This window comes from Mastigoproctus giganteus, chromosome 6 (assembly GCF_048544385.1).
Source record: "Mastigoproctus giganteus isolate SK-2022 chromosome 6, ASM4854438v1, whole genome shotgun sequence".
NCBI lineage: Eukaryota > Metazoa > Arthropoda > Arachnida > Uropygi > Thelyphonidae > Mastigoproctus > Mastigoproctus giganteus.
The window spans coordinates 50,392,316-50,416,895 of NC_143580.1; the positions used below are offsets into that span (position 1 = coordinate 50,392,316).

Consider the following 24,580-nt stretch of genomic DNA (forward strand, 5'->3'; position numbering starts at 1 on the left):
CTTGACAGATACATTACAATGGAAGGGAAAGAGCTAAAAATGGTTAACAACTTCAAGTAGCTAGGAAGCACCATTACAAAGACTGGAGTGATAGATTACGAAATATGTAGAAGGATACAAGCGGGCGGGAATTTCTATAAGCAGACGAGATCTGATCTGGAATAGGAACATACCACTAAAGTGTAAGAAGGCTATATATATCAGGTCTATTACATACCAATTCTGACGTATGCATCTGAAACTTGGACTATGAGGAAAAAGGATGAAAGCAGAATTCAGGGGGCAGAAATGAGATTTGTGAGGAGCACGGCTGGAATGACAAGAAGCGACAAAATCAAGAATGATGTGATTAGGGAGAGAATTCAGGTTGAAAAACTGCAGAATAGGATTGAAGGGTCCTGTTTGAAATGGTTTTGACAAGACAAGAGGATGAATGAGAGGCGTTTGCTAAGAAGAATGTTTGATTTATTTACAATCAAGGGACAAAAGACCAATGGGGAGACCAAGAATGAGATGGCAAGACATGAAAAAGACCGATGTCATTAAGAGATGAGGAAACTAGAGTGAAATCAATGACAGAGAGAAGTACACGGACAAGGCATGGTGGCAAGGCTTCATACATCGACCCATGGAATAGCGGAACGATGACAGATGATGATGATTTTTTTTTTTAATTAAGCCATCACTGTGTTGTCTTCCTATTTGAATGGAAAATTTTTAAATAAACATTAAATAAGTTGCACATGATGTTATTAAATTTGTTAATAAATTTAATGACTTATAAATTACGCTGAAAAGAAAATTTCAAATTAAACAATTCTGGAAGAAAGTTAACATCCTTCAAGCCAAAAATATCACTAATGAAGCTGGGAATGGAGTTTCCTGCAACTATATGAATGATATCTGGGAAACTGATTAGAATGTTGGTTGTAGTAACTTCAGAAAATTTGAAGAAACTACAGTGGAACTTCAAGCTGAGATTGTGCAACTGCAATCAGTTGGCTTTTAAGGGAATGGAGAGATGATGTTGCAGAAATGATTACCTCACATTATGAGCCATTATATTGAAGATTTAAATTTGATGACAAACTGAGACCACAAGAAAGGAATGGATGTAAAAATAGAACTCCTTTATTAAAATTCACTTAGAGGAAGTCATTCAGAGGCAACAAAAGAGATTATTCACACAAATGATCCAGATCATGAAAGTATATGATAAGAAGTACAGAGAATTCTGTAAGAAGCTAGGGGCCTATGCTTAAAAAAATAAAGGAAGCCATTTCACTGCCACCAGAAAAATTTTTCACCCCATGAAACGTGTAGACCCAGTGAGTTATGAGAAAATACAAAAAACTCCAGAAGTGAGCCCACAAAAGGGCCTAAACGATGAAGATAATAGTTCATCTGAATAATTTTTAAAGCCTAGTCACATAAACAAAAATTCAAGTGAATTTATGTTTATGTGACTTACATTTAAATTGGTTGACTGAATGATTTTAAATACGTTTTGTTGTAGAGATCATAAGACACGGCGGTAAATTGCTGGCGATCAATTTTCCTAGACTCCAAATGATCTTCTCCTTGGATCATTTCTTTGAATAAATATTAAAGTTTTTTTGAATAAATATTACTTTAAATATTAATTTATTTTTGAATAAATATTAACTCCTCAGGAGGTCATAAAAAAGTACTGCATTTATGGTGCCAATACATGGATGTTCAGGAATAATTACTTATTTAGAACATTGTGTTTTCACTGTATTATCAAATTGATACAATTCTCTTCACCTAACATTCGGCCTCCAAGAAACGAATTGAGGGATGACTGTAAAGCCACTGCTAATTTTAATAATAATTTTTTCATTACTTGAAGTGACTATTAAAATTATATCAGCATTAAAATTCTAGTAGAAATTAATAAATTTTTATAGTTTTGACTGAAAAGTGAATCAAATTTCCAATCATCATTAAAAATGTAATATAAAAATAATTTTCAGTGACTGCTCTGAAGGTTTCTCAAAGTTTATCACAATTAGCTCTATATTAAAGCAAAATGCTTTTCTTAGACCAATGGTAGAAGTTATAAAGCACAGCTATAACCTCTCATCTAAGTTTGTATATCTCAATCAACATATAAAAGATTTTTTCAAATGTGAATGGTTTAAAAACTGCTGGAGCAATTTTTTACACAAGCCCGCTGACTGAATATTATCGTCTTTAGTAAAATTAGTTTCCAGACTACATGTTTTGTAGTTAGTTTCATTTCAATCAAATAAATGAAAAACAGAAAATCTGTCCAGCTTTTAACCATTTGAAAAATCACTGATAAATATCTATATACATACTCATTTTCAAATGCTACTGTAACCTCTTCTTCATGAACATCTGTCACATATGCCTATAAAAATAAAAAATAAAAATATTACACACACATTTCAATTGCAGTAAATTTCTTATATTTTAATAATTTTATAATTCAATTCACATACATATATTGTTTCATTTCCATTCACATAATGAGTGACCATTTGCATTAAAAAAAATCTAATGGTAATGAGAAAATATTTCAACATCAGATATAAATATTTATAAGAAATGTAATGTTGCTAATCACCAAACAATAATCAGGGTAAACCTCAGTCATCAAGCCATTAGTGACATGTATATTGTACACCCGATTTAAACAATAAGTGAATACAAGTCTTTAACCACGGCCATTTTTCAAAATTTTTCTATTTCAATAAAAAAAAAAAATTTTAATTGCATTTTAAATGTAATACAATTTATTAAAATTAATAAGGCACTGTTAAAAAGTTAGCACTACAATCCACTTTCAGAATTTACATTTAAGTAAATGCTGATGGAGGTATTTCAGGTTGTTGTTGTTATTTGGTTTTAAGAGCATTAGCAAATAAGGCCATATTGCTCCAGGGATATGCGGTGGTCATTCCCTGACCTTTCCATATCCTCCGTATTTGGTGGTCATGAGCTCGAACCCCGGTCTAATCAAGAAGCGTGTGCTACACACTGCTGCTCCTGTCCATTTGGCTACGGAGGCACCGTATTTCAAGTTCAATGTCTAACTATACTGTAATACAAAGGCAGGCAGAATGGTTAATTACATTATCACGACATGCTACTTCAAAAAGATCTAAATAAACTAAACAGTTTGACCAAAAAATTGGCAGGTATCACAATGATAAATGCAGAATAATGCATTTGGGTAACAGTAATCCCAGAATAATGTAACATTTGAATAAAATTCAACTCAAGATAGCAAATAATGAAAAAGATTGAAGTAATTGCAGAGTCTGACATGAAGTTCTATGAATAGTATAAACAGGCTGGCTGCTAGGACAGCTCATTTGGATTCTGACAATAACACGTAATATAAAAAGCAGGGATAAAAAGGTAATTATTCCATTGTATGAATAATGACTTTTAATAATTATACCTGTGTGCACTATCCATGATGTGGTTAGGCCCCAACCAGGTGGGGCCTAACAGGTGAAATGGAAAGATATTCATATCAAGAAAGACTGGAGGTTCTGTAAATTGAAATGTCTGGAAACTAGGTATCTGTGTAGCAATTTAACCAAAGTGTTTAAAGCTTTAAAAGGGTTGAATAAACTAAATGCCGATGATATCTTTACTCTCTTAAGTTATACAGCAGACTTTTGAAATAACAGCACCTTCGGGGATTCAAGGTGCCCTTATTTCGATTTTTCCGTTATCTAGAAAATTTTATTTTTAATGTATTTAAAGTAGAAATAATGAGGCCAAATAAGAAATAGGGGGATTAAGTATGCAATTTTATTAACTGCACATAAAAAAACATAAACATGTAGAAGATCCAATGTTATATTCTGTCATAAATACACTTCTGCTTACGCACTGTTCTATTTTCTTTATTATATCAAGTTTAGACTGCGTGGGTAGCACAGTGGTATTGTTACCATCCTCCCCACATTGGATGGAAAAGGCCCGGGTTCGAATCCCGTTGATGAAGTGAGGAACTTCTATAGGCTTTTTTCACTCTGCGGCTGAGTTAGTGGGTCTCAGGCATAGATAGCAAGGTTTTTCCTCCAGAAACTGGGGTTTTTTTTTCATCCAGCAAAACACACACAATTTACAGACACAATGCACATGGGTTTTGTGTATTGACATCCCGGGTGACCCTAATGTAATGGTTTGGATTATATCCAGTTTGTCACTAAGCTTTCATGGTGTTCTTTTCTTCTATGTATGAGGTTAATTAACTTTAGGGGTTATAGTGAGGGGTTTTAATTTAAAATAAATGCAAAGCAGCAGTAAAATCCGTAATATCAGTACAGAATTCACTCAAAATGACGAACGTAAACAAATACAGTAATTACATGAGTTGCCATTTTCTTTTTTCGGCAGTGCAAGACATCTGCGCTGTATCTATATACATCTGATCTCAATGTGCAGTTATTTCAACAGAGTACTGTATATGTGAGGGGACATAAATTGAAAAAGGATGGTTGCAGAATGGTACAGAAATAAGCTTCTACCAGAATAAGTGATTGTTAGAATAAACTTCCACCTACTGTTGTGGAAGTAGGGTTTAGTTTGGTTTTTTTCCTTCACCTGGTTAAAGATTTTCTGACAACAATCAGCACTGCTACACGAAATTATTAAAATGCCAAGAATAACTCGGGATAACTTGTTATAGTATTTCATGTGCACTTGTCAATTCTCTGACCAAGGGTCGCCATACTTCTACAATTCTTTTTTCATTCATAATAGAATGAGGTAAGTTCCCACAGTGAAATAATTGACAGTCCTTATCTGCAAAATATCTATTCCTCTACCTTCACTGATAGTGAGAATTACTGGAAACTTTTTTTTTTTTTTTTTTGCAAAATTATTCAATCACTTTAATTTCATTTAATCAAATCACTTCAATTTTGTTAAAAAAAAAAAAAACACCTCATTCTCCAAATACAATTATATTTAAGTTAAACAATATTTAATGCAACACTTCTAATAACCCAACTAGGCAACTTGCTGTCTATGAATTCTATTTGAAACTAACAGACTACCAACTGCCATAGGGAAATCTGCAAATTACAAAATTTATTTATAGTCATATAATTTCTGCTATAAGTGTATTAAATATATGAAGTTTGTTGTTTGTTTGTTATTTGGTTTTTAGGAGCATTAGCAACTAAGGCGATATTGCTCCGGGGATATGCGGTGGTCATTCGTTGACCTTTCCACATCCTCCGTATTTGATGGTCACAGGCTCAAACCCTGGTCTATTCAAGGAGTGTGCACTATGCCCTGCTGATTCTGCCTACCTGGCTACAGAGGCGGCAATATATAAAGCTGTAACTCTTTGTTAGATTGTATTAGCATAAAAATAACTTTGATGGTACAATGTGCAAACTTGGATTTTTTTTTTTTTTTTTTTTTTTGTACAGTACGTATAAAACTATACTCTAAAGTTTCACTGCATCAACTTTTGATATTTATGACATAGTGCATATATGCTATCATGCTTGTTAAGTGTGTTTAGCATATATGCAAAAGCATCTATTGCCTTTATCATCACGAACACATATAATAATTCATCACCTCTTCAATGGATTTTCATAAAATTTTATATTTGGCTGTTTCAGAAAGATTTGTCAAGCCATTAAAAATTTCATTGAAATTTAACTAACAGAAATCGAGCAATTAATTATTTCTTTGCCTATCTTCCACACGTAATAACTCCATTCCCAGTGCATGGATTTTCGTGAAATGCTATATTTTCACTCCTGTACAATAATTTGTCGATCCTACCCAAATTTAATTAAAATCAGACCAATAGAAATCCACCAATTATTATTTCTTTTGTTTTCCCCCATACATATCACATAGCCTATCCATGTACCATATATTGTAGCTGAATCACTAGATATTATGTATATTGCCATGTGCTGATAGGAGGAATGAATGGCCACTGTGGCAAATGCACAGAAACAAAATGATCTCAATTCACACATAAAAGTCATTGCTTTTTGCTTTTTTTGTTATAAATCCATGAATTATTACTACCTTCTAATGCACCTAAAGCATACTGAACAGAGTACATCAACTAACTTGTCTCTCAATGGTCTTTTGCAATTGTGATTGACAAGGAAAGTGGCCTTCACTGATTTTTTTTTTTTTTATGTGAACCCCAAACACGAAGGGTGTTAGAACCTATAGTACTCAGTACCGTGCTTGGGTTGGAGGTTGAGAAGATGAGAGAGGATATTTGTTGACACTGGACTTGAACCTCCGTAAATTGTAATTTTCAGGAAATACGTATGAAGGAAGGTTGTTCCAGAAAATGGCAGTTGAATGAATAAATGAGGAAGATGAAAAGTTGGTTGTGTGAGTTAAGTTGGACAGTAAATGGATGTTGGCTGGTGGTGGCACGTGTTCGGACTGTTTTGAAAGAGAGAGAGCGGGCATTATAGAAGCCAATTCAGAAGAACAGTGCCCATGGAAGTATCTGTAGAAGAGGCATGCAGCAGAAACAGTACGTCTATGAGAAAGCGAGTGGAGAGACTCTGTTAGAGATGAATCATTAATTAACCTAACTACCCTCTTCTGAATGGAATCAAGAAGCCTGAGAGAGGTTTTGGGGGCACCACCCCAGTTGTGGGAACAAATATTCCATGGCAGGACAGATTTGTGATTTATACAGAGTGAGCAGCTGTTTGGAAGAAAAGTAACGCTGAGAGCGAAAGAGAAAACCAGTTTTTTAGATGCACAGGAAGCAATATTTGTAATGTGCTTGTGCCAAGAGAAATTAGAAGTCAGGGTAATCCCCAAAAGAGATATATCATTTTGCCTAGAAATCGAAGTGTCACTAAAGATAAGCATAGGAGCAGAAGAATCCTCTTTTTTTTGCAGGATATAAGACAAGACTGAGTTTTAGAAGGGTTGAAATCAATTAAGTTGTCTCAGCCCCACTGGAGAATTACATGAAGATCGGTATTTAAGGAATTGGTAGCAGATTTTCGAGAAGTTGAAGCTGATTGAGCAGGACAAGGTTTCTCAAAATGAAAAGTGGAATGCAATGTGCTATCATCGGCAAAAGTATGGATAGGATTTCCAGTCAATGGAAGAAGGTCATTAATATACAAGAAAAGAGTGGGGGAAAGAATTGAACCTTGGGGGACACTGGCATTAGTGGAGAAGTTAGAAGACAGAGAGCCATCTACCATCACCCTCAGTGAGCGATCAGAGAGAAAACTGGATAACCAATTACTAAAAACAGTTGGCAAACCATATGATGGAAGCTTGTTTAGAAGACCTTTATGCCAAACACGATCAAAAGCCTTTGAGATGTCAAGAGCAACTACTTGTTTCATCGAACCTTTCCAATGAATTAGTCCATAAATGGGTAACTGTTTGTTTGTTTGTTTGTTTCGGGATTTATTGGGCGCATCGGCAACTATGACCATAGTGCGCCAGCATAAATGGGTAACATAAGCCAAAATATCACCATTGGATTGATACTGACGGAATCCATACTGGCGATGGTTGATTCAGATGGAAGGTTTCTAGTGAGTTTAAGAGTTGGCGGTTAATTGATTTCTCCATTACTTTAGAAAGGGTAGAAGTAATTGCAATGGGATGATAATTGGATGGGAGGGATTTGTCACCCTTTTTAGGAACTGGCTGGATATGAGCAAATTTCCAAGCAGAAGGAAAAACACCTTTGGAATAAGAAAGTGAGAAAAGGCAACAAAGAATAGGAGTAAGTTCAGGAGCACAGGTTTTGAGAACAAGTGGAGAAATACCATGAGGACCTGGAGCTTTCTTAGCATCAAGATTCATCAAAATCCTTCTGATATCCTTTTGACGGAAGACCACAGGAGGCATTGAATGGAGCGTGTTGGGAATGGTGGGAGGTGTTTTACCAAGATCATTAAAACAAGAGCTGGAAGAAAAATGGGATGCTAGGTCAGCTTTGTCCTTGGCTGAAGTGACAACAGAACCATCTGGTTTAACTGCTGGAAGAAAAATGGGATGCTAGGTCAGCTTTGTCCTTGGCTGAAGTGACAACAGAACCATCTGGTTTGGACAGAGGTGGGAGCAGAGATGGGCAAAAGTTGCTTTGGCAAGAGACCAGAATGTTCGGCTACCATTAGTGCAAGAAGCAAGTTTTCTACTCTTAGCCTGTTTAAACTCTAGTTTGGACTGATTAATAACTGCTTTACAATTGTTGCGAGCTTTGGTGTAGGCAGAAAATGAAACTGAAGAATTAGAAACAAGCCAATTACGATATGCAACATTCTTCTCTTGAACAGCCTTAGCACATTTATTGGAAAACCAATGTTTTCCAATAAATAAAGGACGAGATTTTAAAGTGGAGTGTGGGATAAAGGATTACATTCCTGCAAGAATAATTTCACTGACACGATCTGAGCAAATGTTGACATCAGAAGTTTTGAAACAGTAATCTGACCAAGGAAAAGAAGTCTTGCAGGTCATCCCATTTTGCATTTTTGTAATGCCAAACAATACGGGGTTGGGAATAGCCATGAGATAAAGGCTCCATTGGAGAAGAGACAATCACCAAGTTGTGATCTGAAGTGCCTAAAGGACCTCTCCCTTCAACCGTGTACTTAGAAGGGTTGTTTGTGAGAAAAAGATCAAGCGTATTGGCTGTATGATTAGGATTGTCCAGTATTCTTGTAGGTAAATGAACAATCTGTGCTAGGTCATTAGTAATTGCAAAAGCCTCAGCATCTTGACCTGCTGGGTCGGTGTGACTAGAAAACAGAAGCCAGGTGGAGTTGTGAACATTAAAATCACCAAGGAAAATTACCTCACTGTTAGGAAAGTTGGACTGGAGAAAGTCAAGTTGCAAAGAGAGGAAGTCAAAGAGCACCAAGTGATTAGTGAAGTTGGGAGAACGGTAGAGACAGCAGATGAATTTGACACAATGAGGTAGAGAGATTTTAAGCCAGAGAAAAACAAAGAGAGTAGATTTCAAATTGTCAAGTCTCTGACAGGGAATATCAGAACGTACATATGCACAAGTACCACCTTTGAGGAGAATGGAATCATACAGCGAATAATTTGGGCATCTGAGATGAGCAGTAGTTGAATCAACCGATAACTGAGATTCTGTCAGAAAAAGTACATGAGGTTTGGCAGACTGCAAGTGGAAATGGACATCGTTGAGATTAGAACTGAGACCACGTATATTTGTGAAATGAATTAGGAAGTGCTTGGTAGGTTTAGATATTTTCGCAGATAAGCTTGCTCTATTAGTTTGACAATTCATGGTGTATTCAATAGTAAAAAATAGTGGGTGGGACATGCTGTATGAAGTAATTAAATTTTTGGATATGGCGTACACGTGGTAAGAATATACTCAGATCCTTGACATAACGTGGCCCCGACAATGCTCCACACATACACACTACTCAGACTCCCTCCAGTCACTATCTGGCAGAGTAGAGGTAGCAAGATTATACACTAGCTGACCCGGAAGCCTCCTAGAGAGTTACCAATAGGTTCGGTCCGGTGTACTAACTAGCGGCCGGCCTGCAAACACCGTTTTAGAGCTGTACTCTCGAAATGTAAGGAATATTGGATATGTTCATCATAACCTCAAAAGTCATCAATCATACTGCATGATGGAAGAGATAGGGAAGGGTTGACCGGAACTTAGCTCTAGAGACTAAACATGGGTTCCACCACATCAAGCCTCCAATAAGTAAAGTGGTGTTATTTCACTGGTCGATGAGAGTCATTTACCACCTAGTACTGCCTGGTAACATAGAGGGCAGCGTTCATCCATGTGGGGTGGGCACCACACCTCGACCCCTGCTTACGTTGGTTTACAACTGGGTGGTCACCCACCATGTACTTCTGCATGGATGTTATACCCAGGATTACTAACAGTCCCACCATCTTAAAGGTGCAAGCAGAGGATTTGGCTGTCACAGACTGTCCGGACTTTGCCGAAATTGAGTCCACTTGACTTGAGTGTCAACCGAATATCAGTTCCATCAGCGTTTTAGACTCCCAGGTAGCAAGTACAGCTTGTTTGGCATATCTGAGAGAATGTCTGTGACAACCTCAAGGACCAAAGAGAGGAAGTTAGGAATAATTTACTGGTGGCAGTGTTTTGGTTCATATTTATAGACTATCAGCAATGTGACCTAGGATTTTGAAACAATGAAAATGTGTAATTTATTTTCTTTAAAAAAAAAAAAAAAAAGCCTTTAAGAGTGTGTGAGCACTGTGTTTAGTGACACAAAATGCTCCTCCTATCTATAATTATAATAGTTTTTAATAAACTTTATATATAAGCTTTATATATAAACTTTATATATAATAAACTTTATATATAAATAAAAATATAAGTTCTTATATTTATCTTTATAAATTTTGTGCGTGTATGTGTGTCTGAAAGAGAGAGAGAGAGAGAGAGAGAGTTGGTTGGTTGGTTGGTTTAGTTTTATTGGCACATCAGCAACTAAGACTATAATGCGCCAAAACCTTGTCATGAAAATGGTAAAAATCTTTCAGTGACCTAACGAATTAGGTCACTAAGTCAGGGTATAAAAGCCACGTATAAATTGTAAAAGACGAATATCAGTAAACAAGGTAAAAATAATAAGATTTTTTAAATATGATTAAAAAGGTTTACTGATTTCAGGAAACTAAAAATAGCAGACACGTGGTCATTGTCGGATAAAATCTGACTGAGTGTATAAGGCTCAGTCAGATGGTTAAAAGCGATAAAACGGGCATTACTAAAACTGGAACAGTCACATAAAATATGTTTAACGGATAAAATGGTGTCGCATTGCTCGCACATAGGAGGATCATCCGCCCTCAGCAGAAACGAATGTGTCCTATGCGGAGTCGGGCAAGAACAACTTCCTCGCTCCGATTCCTGCGCAGACTGGACTGCCATGTTTGTATTAGAGGCTTTATTTGGTATAATTTATTTGTTCTCTCTCTCTCTATACCATAGTTCTTGCCATTGGGAATATATCTTTTGGTGTATTATTTGCCTGTAGTCTGTATAGGGGACTGACAGGCAACGATTGTTAGTGGGAGCTGCTGATTTGGCTGCGGTGTCAGCCAAATCATTTCCCTTTATCCCAATGTGGCTAGGAATCCAGCAGAAGCGGATATCAAATTTATATTTATGAAGAGAATATATCTTCTGCTGAACCCGAGAGAGAACTGGATGACAGTTGCGTCTCAAAGATAATAAAGCCTGTAATACACTCAAAGAATCAGAATATATTATTGACCTTTGGCATTGAGAAGTTCGAATGTGATCCAAGGCTAACTCTATAGCATGCAGCTCTGCAGTGTATATGCTGGATTCAGGAAGAATCTGCTGAGATATTATAGTGTCCCGAAAGACAGCAGCAGATCCTACGCACGATTCAGTCTTTGAGCCGTCTGTGAAGACGGGCAGGAAGTCGGAATACTCAGCTCGTTGTGCGGAAAAGAGCTGATGGTAGATAGATGACGAGGTCTCAGATTTTACCCATTTCTTAAGGGAGAAGTCGCACGATGGAGTATGAGCATGCCAGGGTGGAAGAGTCTCTTTTGGTGTTTGTGCAACCTTGTCTACCATGATGTTAAACGCTCTTGGTAGCTCTTGGACATGAATACCAAAAGGTCGGTTGGCAGTCTGACTGGTATTGTACAAGTTTTCCCAACGTGGCTCAAAGACAGATGTCCATGTAGGATGGTCTGGCGGGGATTTCAACTTTAAAGCATAGCTTAAAGACAACTGCTTACGTCGAAGGGATAACGGTGGTTCGTTTGCTTCGACGTATAAGCTCTGGACAGGAGATGTTCGAAATGCTCCAGTAGCTATACGGATAGCCTGATGGTGGATGGGATCCAACCATCGAAGGACACTGTCTCTAGCTGAGGAGTATACCTGGGCTCCATGGTCTAATTTGGATCATACAAGTGCACGATAAATACGTAGTAGGGTGTACCTATCTGCTCCCCAACGCGTAGAGGAGAGAGAGCGAAGAATATTTAGTCCCTTCGTGCACTTTGTACGAAGTTGACGAATATGTTCAAGAAATGTCAACTTTTCGTCAAACACAAGTCTCAAGAATTTTGTGCTTGACGCTACTGGAATAGCATTTTGTCCGAGAATTAATTCAGGTTCAGGATGAAGATTACGCTTGCGGTCTTCTCCGGTGTACGCAAACGGTCTTCTCCGGCGAGAACCTGAAGCCATTAGCAAGTGCCCAGGAATTAAGGCGATCAATGGCTTTCTGCAGTTGTCTTTCAATAATCCTCAATGTTGCATGACTGACAAAATATGCTAAAGTCATCAACATAGAGGGCACAGTTTACAGTTTGTTATTGTTATTTGGTTTTTTTTAGGAGCATTAGCAACTAAGGCTATATTGCTCCGTGATATGCGGTGGTCATTCCCTGACCTTTCCGCACCCTCCGTATTTGGTGGTGACGGGCTCGAACCCCGGTCTAATCAAGAAGCGACTGCTGCTCCTTCCCACCTGGCTACGGAGGCGCCCCAGTTTACAGTTGGAGGAAGTTGTTCTGTGATGGAATTGACTTTGATGGCAAAAAGCGTGACACTTAATACTGATCCTTGTGGTACTCCCTCCTCTTGGCTGAAGGGACGAGAGAGTGAGGATCCCACACGAACTTGGAAAGATCGATTGGCTAAAAAGTTTTTAATAAAAATGGGGAGTTGCCCCCTAAGGCCAAGGCTATGCAGATCTTTTAAGATGCCAAATCTCCAAGTTGTGTCATACGCTTTCTCCATGTCAAAGAACACCGACACCAAGTGTTCGCGTTTTAGGAAAGCATCCCGGATGGATGCTTCCAATCTAATAAGATGGTCCAAAGTGGACCGGTTCCTTCGGAAGCCGCACTGGATGTTGGAGAGAAGGTCATTTGTTTCGAGATACCATATTAAACGAGAATTAACCATTCTCTCCAGGATTTTGCACAGACAGCTGGTCAGAGCAATAGGACGATAATTGGTGGTGACTTTTGGATCCTTTCCTGGCTTAGGAAAGGCAAGAACGATTGCCTTTCGCCAGGAGTCCGGAAACTGCCCTTCAATAAAGATTCTGTTATACAGAAGGAGCAGACACTCCATAGATTTTGGTGGAAGTTGTTTAATCATTTCATAATGGATGCCATCTGGTCCAACAGCACTTGCTTTGGAAAGAGCGAGGGCTCTTTTCAGTTCCTGAATAGTGAAATCCCCATTGTAGGGATAAAAGCAATTAGATTTAAAGTTAAGTGCCCGTTTTTCGATTTTATATTTCAGGACCAGGAACTCTGGGGAATACGAAGATGTTGCAGAGATGTTAGAGAATGTTTCCCCAAGAGCGTTGGCTATTGCAGTTGGATCTGCAATAGCGCATCCATTATAATCTAGGATTGAAGAAGGGTGGGATGTATATTTCCCCTTCATTTTCCGGATTTTATCCCAGACTACCTTAGAGTTGGTAGACTGGTTAATAGATGATGTAAAACGGATCCACGATTCCTTTTGACTCTAACGACGGATGTAGCGTGCTTTGGCTCGTGCACGTTTGAAGGCTATAAGGTTGTTCGTGGTAGGATATCGGCGAAATATCCCCCACGCTTTGTTTTGAGCCTTTTTTGCTGCTGTGCATTGTGAATTCCACCAAGGTTTGGGAAATGGTGGAAACCGGGCAGATGTTTGTGGAACAGCATTCGCAGCTGCTTGGACAATATTTTCTGTGATGTACTTAACTGCATCATTGATCGGCTCTTGACTGACCGTGCTAAGATCAAAATTTGCCTGATGTTGGAAGGCAGTCCAGTCAGCCTGATCAATCTTCCACCGTGGTAACCTAAAAGGAAGACATGGTCTCCCACTGTGTAACAAGGTTATCACGGGGAAGTGGTGGCTTCCGTATGGATTCTCCTCCACTTCCCAAGTGAGTGAAGGGAGTAGAGAAGGGGAGCAGATAGAGAGATCAATGGCAGAAAAAGTACGGGTAGGCATGTGGAAGGTGTTTGTTCCAGTATTTAGAAGGGAAGGGTCATTGTCATTGAGCATACGCTCTATGACTCGTCCCCTTCCGTTGATGTTAGCACTACCCCACAGGGTGTTATGTCCGTTAAAATCCCCGAGAAGTAAGATTTTTTTTTTTTTTTTTTTTTGGTTTGGTAGTTGTTGGCGCATCGGCTTCTGTGGCCATAGTGCACCTCCCAAGGTTTTTGCAGTACTCTGATCCAAGCCCGAGGCGGGAATCGAACCCGTGACTTTTGGGTTGCCAGGCAGGCACTTTACCCACCTGGCTAGCCCGGTCGGCGAGAAGTAAGAGAGGGGGAGGCAGCTGCATTAGAAGATCATCAAGGTCTGCCTGGGTGATGTCAGTCCCAGGTGGCAAATAAATGGAGCACACAGTTAATAAAAATCCCACCGAAAGGCGAATTGCAACAGCCTCTATGCTGGTTGTAATTAGCAAGGGCTGCACTGGGGTCTGGTTACCCACAAGGATAGCCACTCCCCCATGTACAGAGCCATCCGCAATTCTATCCTTTCGAAAAAATGTGATGTTGTGCATGGTGGGATCATCATTTGCCTTCAGATATGTCTCCTGCAAGCAAAAGCAGACTGGCTCGTGCTTTTGCAGGAGGGCCTTGATGTCATCAATATTTCGCCGGAATCCACGACAATTCCATTGTAGGAATTTAGCCATTATTTTGGCTTGGTGGGTCCATCAGGCGGCTTCTGAGGTGCTGAGGGCTTAATTTTATCACTCTTGGATTTATCTTTTTTGGGGAAGAATGGACGCTGTCCCGTGTCCATTTCTTCCTCCGCAAAGAGTTCCAAGACTGAATCTTCAGGTACCTCCTTCTGCTCCACATCAATCTTTTCTTGGGTACTAGGGGGGACTTCCCCTTTCTTATTCTTTTCTTTCATAATTACCTTTGTTACTTGTGGAGCATTAGGAGGTACCGATATAGGAGTGGCAGCTGATTGGTCCTTCTGTGCAGGTTTTTGAGAACTTAAGAGATAACGCGCGATGGGAGTGAAAGATTCCTTTGCAGGAATGGTCATGTCCGTCTGAGTTCCGACGGAACATCTCCCTGCTACCTTCTGGGCGTAGGTAGGTCTGTTGATATTCGGGGGGTTGACCGATTTCCTTGCCTCCTGGTATGATATATTTAGCTCTGCCTTCAGCCGTTGAATTTCTTTTTCTTCTTTCCACCTCTGGCATGCTCGTGAGTAGGCCGGGTGTTCGCCTTCACAGTTAATACAGGTGGGTTTTGCGGCTGAACATGCTGTTGTTTCGTGGTCCCTTGCACCGCATTGAGCGCATGCAAGGACTCCACGGCAGGCCATTTGAGAATGTCCATACTTCTGGCATTTAAAACACCGTAAAGGGTTCGGAATGTATGGACGCACTGAACAGTTGATGTATCCAGCTTTAATCTCGTCAGGAGGTTTAGGAGAGTTAAAAGTCAGGATAATGCTCCTGGTTTTAACTATTTTTCCATCCCTTCGCACAGTGATTCTCTTGACGGCAATGACTCCCTGTGGTTTTAATTCGGAGCAGATTTCCTCCTCGGTTACGTCGAGAAGGTCCCACTCTGAAATGACACCTCTCGATGAATTGAGTGTTCTGTGTGGTGTCACTGTTATAGGGATTCCTCCGATTGATGTTGTTCGGAGTAGATGTTCTGATTGCCTGTCATTTTTAGTTTCAATTAAAAGGTCTCCAGAACGAAGCCTCTTAACTGATTTGGGTGACCCTGCTAACCCATCTAACCCTTTCTGTATGAAGAAGGGCGACATTTTGCCAATCGGTTTTTCAGTGGTGGAATGCATGATTAGAAATCTTGGGGCAGGTCCTGATGATGATGTTTCAGTTCGCTGCCTCTTTGTTGCAATAATATTATCTGCCTCTCCGTCTATGTTTTCAGATAGGGACCGGGTTGGGGCCCCTGAAGAAATAAGTTTATCAGGATTCATGGAGTTTTTTAAATTGTTCAGTGCCCGGGCTCCCCACCCACCACGGAGCCCAAAGGGACGCCCACTACCCGGCATGCAATAAATGCGCTCGGGAGTGGGACGCCAGGGCTACCCAGACACTATACCCGCACCGCCGCCAGCCTGAATCCTGTCCCTCGGACCATGAGGGTAGGGGCGTGGCATTGACACGGTTGACCCTCGCAGGCGAGCCTACTAGCCGATTGATCCTAGCTGGGCCTTCCAGGACCACCCGTCTTGTCGAAGCAGGGGCCAAAGTGGTGTATTGAAGCTGGGCCCCTCAACCACCAGGATCCCCCCCCTTCCGAATTTCCACGGGTCGCAGCGCACAGCAAACACGCCGGATTCCATTGATGTAAGCCTGGAACCTGGGCTGTGGGCGTTTGATCCCAGTGATGCTAGTCTGGAAGTCCAGCAGCGTCACTGGGAGGTCCCCTCACCACGTACAGGTGCAGAGAGAGAGAGAGAGAGAGAGAGAGAGAGAGAGAGAGAGAGAGAGAGAGAGAGAGAGAGAGAGAGAGAGAGAGAGAGAGAGAGTATCATCTCATCTCTGGACCATAACATGCATTGCAATGGAAATGAAAAAATGAAGTAGTTTGTTTTTAATGACTAACTGAACAATTACAAATTATTCTCATGTTTATCACAGTCATATTCTGAAAATGAATAAACAAAATCACAGAATTTTTAAATATTCTGATTTTAACATAGTTTTACTTTTTGTGAAAAGAAAAAGGCGAAGAAAAAATGACGTGTTTGCAGAAAGACAAAAAAAATAAGAGAATTTTCTTTTTTCTCCACTACTCATCTTGCAATCTAAGCATCTGGTCCATTCTTCATAAATTTTTGATTTCCAAGAAATTGACAATGCCTTTCAAAAGTTTAAAGCAATGTGGCTTCTCTATCTCAGACTTGTTTGCCAGGAGAATATTCTCCCTTAAATGTAACAATTTTATCCAGCACGTAAAAAAAAAAAAAAAAAAAAAAATATACAATTTCATTAGCATTAAAAATGTTGTTCTGGTACAAGACCAGACCAAAACATTTTTAAATGGTTCTACTTCCATTCCTTTATAGCTTCAGTGTCAACAGCTGCACTTTCATCACACTCGCTTGAAAGACAGCTGATAAATTTTTGGAACCATCCATCAGAAGACCTGAAATTTTCAATACTCATCCAATGCACAAACAATTCGGCCTTAGTTTTAAAGGATTTCTATCTACAGGAATGTTTTTGCATGCCATTCATCATAAGCCATTCTAAGGCTACCTTTTCAAGATATGGTACTTTGAATTTTGTGCTCAAATACTACTGTATTTGAGCACAAAATTGGTACAGCAGATTTCTCTAGACTTTCAATATTTTCAAAATCTTTTAGAATGGTCAGCAGTGTATGATTAGGAATTCCACAACTGCTTAGCAATATCAGTCATAGAATGCATGCCATTATCTACAGCTTGTAAAATCTTAATTTTGTCTGTGAATGGCAAAGCTATTATATATTTATTTATATATCTACATCAATGAGATATTTGGTTTTCTTTGTGATCACTCAGTTTTTTTAAATCTATTTCAATATCAATATTGGTAGTTGCACATCTCAATTGATTGGTTATTGAAGCTTGAAATTTACTTTTAATAAATTTCATCTTGAAAAGAAAGTTACACAAATATATGTGGATCCGAAGGTGCTCACAATTTTTTGTACAAAAAATCTTAATTTGGGATACTTTTCCGGTGTCACATACATGTAAAAAAGTTGATTTTTGATGTCATGCCATGAATGTGTTTTAAGTGATTGATTGTACGTGATTGATTTACAGTGCACTGTAAATCAATCACGTACTTCTATCTGCAGTTTCCGGTCGAAGAATGGAATGAGTGGTGGGGATTCGAAAAGTACAGCTGGTCTAGTATTATATTTCTTGTTATTTATCATGCTTAGTGTAGCTAGTGAATGATTTCCCACTGATGTCGTCAATAGTATAAAAATCATCTGTCAGGCCGTATGTGGCCCACAAGCTGGCCAGGCCTTTTTTTAAGGTATGTTAAAAGCCAAACTTATAATACTGTACTTTCTTTATTTCTGTTGATTACCATTAGTATTTTTGACAATTCTTTAAAGAATAACCATATTTTTGCCTATCTACCATACTGGCCCTAATTATTTACCCCTTGGCAGTTTTATTTTAACACAACAAATATGAATTATTAATTATACTATATTATAATTTTTTTAATTTGGAAGGATGAATTCCAAAGGAATAAAAATAAAGGCAGTGACATTAAAAGAAAAACTTAATGTCATAAAAATGGTGGAATCAAATCCCTCTTGCACACGAGTCGAGGCGACAAAAAAACTTAATATGGCATTTCTACAATAAATGGAATTATGTTATGAAAAGAAGTGTTGAACTCAAATACCCTTAATGTTTCACGTAAAGTTAAAAGGAGAGCCAAACCACTAAGACCTAAGAAGGTCTTAGTTGTTTGGCTCAAGCAGATATCTGCTACTGTTAATGTTCCAGTTAATGGCATTAAGAGAGAAGGGAATCAAAATTGCTGATGGGTTGAAGTGAATTTCATTCCTTCCAATGGGTGGATTGATAGATTTAAGAAGAATTATGGTTTATTTACAAAGTAATTTGCGGAGAATCTTCTAGTGTGATGATGTTACAAGTCGATGAGAGGAGAAAAAGGAAACTACATGTTTTGATCAAACAATATAGAAAGTATGATATTTTTAATGTTGACGAATCAGGACTCTTTTATAACCTACTTCCTAATAAGACACATGCATTCAAAGGACAGAATAGTCATGGTGGTAAACTAAGTAAAGAGAGAATTAAAGTGCTAGTGGGGACTAATAAGGATGGCTCAGAGAAACTACTATTGCTTGTAATAGGAAAACTCAAGAAACAAAACTGTTTCAAGAATATGAAAACTTTTCCATGTAGGAACAATAAAACAGCATGAATGACCTGTGCTCTTTTTGATGAGTATTTAAGAGCTCTAGTTATTATCAAATAAATTGCATGCCCTTGTAAAAATTGAATGGAAAAACTGAAAAGTTCAAAATTTCTTTGTTAAGAGGAAATGCATTATTTAGAAGCATCATTGGATACACTGAGCCCTACTGTTAAAATTAATTCCTTTAAAAAGGCTGGATTCTATAATGATATAGAAGAAAACGTTGATAGAGCTGAAAGTAATGAAACAGGAATGGATTCCTTTTGACGAATGGGTAAACCTATAAAGTAGTTAGCATTAGCATTAGCATTAGTAGAGGCATTTGATGCAAGAAAGCAAGCTTATGCAGCATCAGCCAAAAAAAAAAAAAAAAAAAAAAAAACCACTTCCACTTCACCCCTCTGTTCGTTCAAAATACCTGTCCAGCTGAGCCTTAAACTTATTTAGGCTATCAACCTCCACCACAAGGGATGGAAGTCTGTTCCACCAACCAACCACTCGCTGGCTAAAGGCAAATTTCCGCACGTCTATCCTACATCTGTCTTTCCTCAATTTGAATTTATGCCCTCTCAGGTGATTATTCTGAGCTACAGGAAGAATCCCATCAGCATTGAGCATGCTTAAACCATTCAAGGCTTTATACACCTCTATCAGATCACCTCGCTGGTGCCTAGTCTCCAGACACTGTAATTTGCAAAACTTAAGCCTTTCTTCGTAAGAGCACCCCTTTGTTCCATTCACTAATCTTGTTGCCCTTCTCTGTACTCGTTCCAGCAGCTCTACATCCTTCTTGAAATGAGGCCTCCAGACCTGTATACAGTACTCTAGGTGTGGCCTGACCATCGCCTTATACAATGGAATAATCACCTCCTTATCCCTGCTGGAAAAATTCCTGTATATCATTGACAATACTCCATGAGCTACTCTTGCAGCCCGTCTGCACTGCTCAGGGAACTTCATATCTGCCTGCACAACCACCCCCAAGTCCCTTTCATTCTCTACCACTGTCAGTGTTGTACCATAGAGTTGATACGTTGCTCTGGGGTTGCTGTTTCCCATGTGTAGTACTTTACATTTGTCAATGTTAAACTTCATTTGCCACCTCTCAGCCCATCTGCTCAACCTTTCCAGATCCTGTTGCAGAAGCATAGTGTCAGTAGTGTCCTTGACAACCCTGCCAACCTTTGTATCGTCTGCAAACTTGGACATTAATCCCGATATACCATCATCAATATCATTTATAAATACAGAAAACAATAATGGACCCAACACTGAGCCCTGAGGGACTCCACTAATAACATCAGTCCACGATGAGCAGTGTCCATTGATTACCACTCTCTGTCTTCTCCCCCTCAACCACCCCTTTATCCATAGCAGCAATTTGCCTCCAATGTCACACTGCTCCAATTTGTGTAGCAGTCTTCCATGTGCAACAGTATCAAAAGCCTTTCTAAGATCCAAGTATATAATATCAAAGTTATTCCCTGCATCCAGTTCTTTTGTGACTGCATCATAGTATCCAATCAAGTTGGTCAGGCAAGACTTCCCCTTAACAAAACCATGCTGTGTCTCAGCTATAACTGAAGTCTTGTCTAAATGATCCTGCAGTGCGTCTTTAACCAGTGCCTCCATTAATTTTCCTGGAACAGAAGTCAAGCTCACAGGTCTATAATTACTTGTGTCAGCCTTTGATCCTCCTTTGTGAATTGAGGTCACATTTGCACATTTCCAGTCTATGGGTACCTCCCCTGAGTCCAAGGAAGCTCTCATAATTATGGCTAAGGGTTTGCTTACTTCCTTTGCTGCCTCCTTTAATATAACTGGATAGATCCCATCCACCCCGGGTGCCTTTCTTGTGTTTATCTTCAACAGTTTCTCCTCCACTTTACTCCCAGTTATTTCAAGATTCTGTAACTTACTGCTAGAGTTGAATACACCTCTGGCATTCCCCTCGCTGAATAACTCCTCATGTGTGAATGTCGATGCAAAATATTCATTTAGTTTGTTAGCCACCTGAGCAGGATCATCAACACTTGACCCATCAATATCAAGTGGACCAATCTGATTCATCCCTTTCCTTCTAGAGTTTACATAAGTAAAGAACTCTTTGCTGTTTTTCTTTGCATCCCTTGCCAAGGATTTCTCGTAATCTGCCTTTGCCTGCCTAACCTCCTTTGTAACTTGGTTGCATATCAACTTGTATCTATCATAGGCTTCTGTGTCATGTGTTAATTTGTAAGTATCCCATGCATTTTTCTTCTCTGCCATATGCCTCATTAGTTCATCTGACATCCATTTTGGCCTAAACCTTGAACAATATTTCTTAGTTGGTATGTAAAGCCTAGTAGCTTCCAAGATAAGTTCTTTGAATGCTTCCCATTTTGAATTTGCTGTTGGTAACATCATCAGTTGGTCCCACTGTATAGAATTTAAATACTGTCTCAGTCCATCGTAGTCGCCTTTACGGAAGCAATAACCCTTCCCTTTACCCCTAATGGTAGTTACCTCTTTGAGTAAATCCCACTTCAGCACACTGTGATCACTGCCACCTAGTGGTTCGTTTATCTGCAGATTCTTAATGCATGAAGAATCACTGCTGATAATCAAATCAAGAGTATTACTCCCTCTAGTTGCCTCCCGAACATGCTGATGTAGAAAACAATCATCCAATAAATCCACAAAAGCCCTGCTAGTGTGTGAGTATCCAGCCCCCAAATTCCAGTCAATATCTGGGAAATTAAAATCTCCCATTATAAGACACTCTGATTTACTGGCCCACTCTATTTCCCTGTACAGTTCCTTATTATACTCATCAGAGTCATTAGGCCTATAGCACACTCCTACTCTCAATTTTGATCTCCCAATGCTTATGTCACACCAAACTGACTCCACACTGCACTGTCCAGCGATGTCGACTGGCTTCACTTCCTTGGTTTTTATGTGTTTCTTAACTAATAGCATAACACCTCCCCCCTTCCTATCCTGTCTATCCTTTCTGTAGACGTTGTACTCCCCAAATTGCAGTTCCGCATCCCTTATATCTGTGTGACACCACGTCTCTGATATCCCAACAATATCTGCCTTCGATGTTTTGAGCAATACCTCAAATTCATCAAATTTATTTACTAAACTCCTAGCATTGGTGTACACGCAAGTATACCTGCACCTGTTTCTATTCTTAGCTACCCTAACACAACCCATGTGTTTACTTGTACCACAATGGCTCCCAGCAGTCTCTGAAATACCATGCATCTTGTTTTTCAGGCTTCTGCTCATTCTAATAGAAGCAGTGCAAGAATCTCTTTCACCTCTGCCAGTGGCTACTGTCAATCTATTGGTCTTTGTTTAGTCTTAGTTCTGGATTTACAGTAAATTTTTATGATTATGCTGATGTATACAATTATGTTAATGCATGTGAATTGCGAAGTACTGAAGATATTTGCAATGAAGATCAAAACATGACTGATAGTGAGTCTGAACAAGATGAGCCTGCTGCACGAGATGCAATGATCTTCTCTTCACTGCAGCAATTAGCATTAGTAGAGGCATATGATGCAAGAAAGCAAGCTTATACAGCATCAGTCAAAAAAAAAAAAAAAAAACCTTCCACTTCACTAATCATTTCATTCCAAATGTTTCTCTAGTTCTGTCTTGAATTTATTTAAACTATCAACTTCCACAACAACAGATGGAAGTTTGTTCCAGCAATCAACTACCCGCTGGCTAAAGGCAAACTTCCGCACATCTATTCTACAACTGTCTTTCCTCAGTTTGAATCTGTGCCCCCTCAGGTTTGTAATCTGAGCAAGAGGAAGAATCCTATCAGCACTAAGCCTGCTCAATCCATTCAGGGCCTTATACATCTGAATCAGAACGCTTTGCAGGTGCCTAGTCTCCTGAAGCTGCAATTTGCAGAAATTAAGCCTTTCTTCATAAGAGTACCCCTTTGTTCCCTTCACCAGTCTTGTTGCCCTTCTATACTCGTTCTAGCAACCCTACATCCTTCATAAAATGAGGCTTCCAGATCTGACCGCAGTACTCAGGTGTGGCCTGACCATTGCCTTATACAAGGGGATAATCACCTCCTTATCCCTGCTTGCAAAATTCCATTGACAAGATCCCATGACCTATTCTGGCAGCCTGTCTGCACTGCTCAGAAAACTTCATATCTGACTGCACAATTACCCCAGATCTCTTTCATTCTCCACTATCCTGATTGTAACACAACATAATTGGTACATTTCTCTGGGGTTACTGCTACACATATGCAGTACTTTGCATTTGTCAATGTTAAACTTGCCACTTCGCAACCCATCTACCCAACTCTTTCAGATCCTGTTGCAGCAGTATACTATCATTACTGTTATTAACAACCCTACCAACCTTTGTATCATCTGCAAAGTTTGACATAAAGCTTGATATACCTTTATCAATATCATTGATAAATATACAAAACAACAATGGCCCCAACACCACTAATAACAGTAGTCCACGTAGAGGGGTTCTCATTTATTACCACTCACTGTCTTCTCCCACTAGACCATCCTTTTATACACTGCAGCAGCTTGCCCTTAATGCCATACTGCTCCAATTTGTACAATAGTCTTCCATGTGGAACAGTATCAAAAGCTTTCCTGAAATCCAAGTATATGATATCAAAATTATTTTTTCATTCCAGTTCCTTTGTGACCACATCATAGTATCCAATCAAATTGGTGAGACAAGAATTCCCCTTGCCAAACCCATGCAGTGTCTGAATTATTATTGCTGTCTTGTCTAGATGATCCTGCAATGCTTCTTTTAACCAGTGACTCCATTATTTTCAATGGAACAGAAGTCAAACTAACAGGTCTGTAATTACTCATGTCATTCATTTATCCCCCTTTGTGAATTGGAGATACATTTACACATCTCCAGTCCGTGGGGACTTCCCCCAAGTCCAAGGATGCTCTCATAATTATGGCTAAGGGTTTGCTTACTTCCTTTGCTGCCTCATTTAATATAAGTGGATAGATCCCACCCACCCTAAGTGCCTTTCTTATGTTTAACTTCAACAATTTCTCCAACACTTTGCTCTTAGTTATTATAAAATCATTTAACTCCCAGTTAACGATTGAAAAACACCTGGCCCTCTCCTCCTTGAATAATTCCTCATGTGTGAATATAGTTGTTGTTGTTTGGTTTTTAGGAGCATTAGCAACTAAGGCCATATTGCTCCGGGAATATGCGGTGGTCATTCCATTGACCTTTCCGCATCCTCCGTATTTGGTGGTGACGGGCTCGAACCCCGGTCTAATCAAGAAGCGTGTGCTACGCACTGCTGCTCCTTCCCACCTGGCTACGGAGGCGCTCGTGTGTGTGAATATAGATGGCAAAATACTCATTTAGTTCGGCAGCTATCTGAGAATGATCATCTACAGTCAAACCATTGATATCAAGTGGACCAATCTGATTCATCCCCTTCCTTTTAGAGTTTATAAGTAAAGAAGTCATTGCATCTTCTGCCAAAGATTTTTCATAAATCTGCTTTCGCTTACCTAACCTCCTTTGTGACTTCATTAGAGCTAGCTTGTATCTACTTCTGTGTCGCCTGA

General features: G+C 39.2%; 1 protein-coding gene across 4 annotated transcripts in view; it reads right to left on the minus strand.

Annotated features, from left to right (window-relative positions):
- Nucleotides 1–24,580, minus strand: part of LOC150084234 (fragile X messenger ribonucleoprotein 1 homolog B-like) — a 497,644-nt gene that overhangs the window by 426,271 nt on the left and 46,793 nt on the right. For all 4 annotated transcript variants that reach the window (XM_090375957.1, XM_090375959.1, XM_090375958.1 and 1 more), the window contains exon 2: nucleotides 2,346–2,398. In XM_090375957.1, the coding sequence (XP_090232083.1) occupies nucleotides 2,346–2,398 (53 nt within the window). The remainder of the gene's footprint in view (nucleotides 1–2,345; nucleotides 2,399–24,580) is intronic.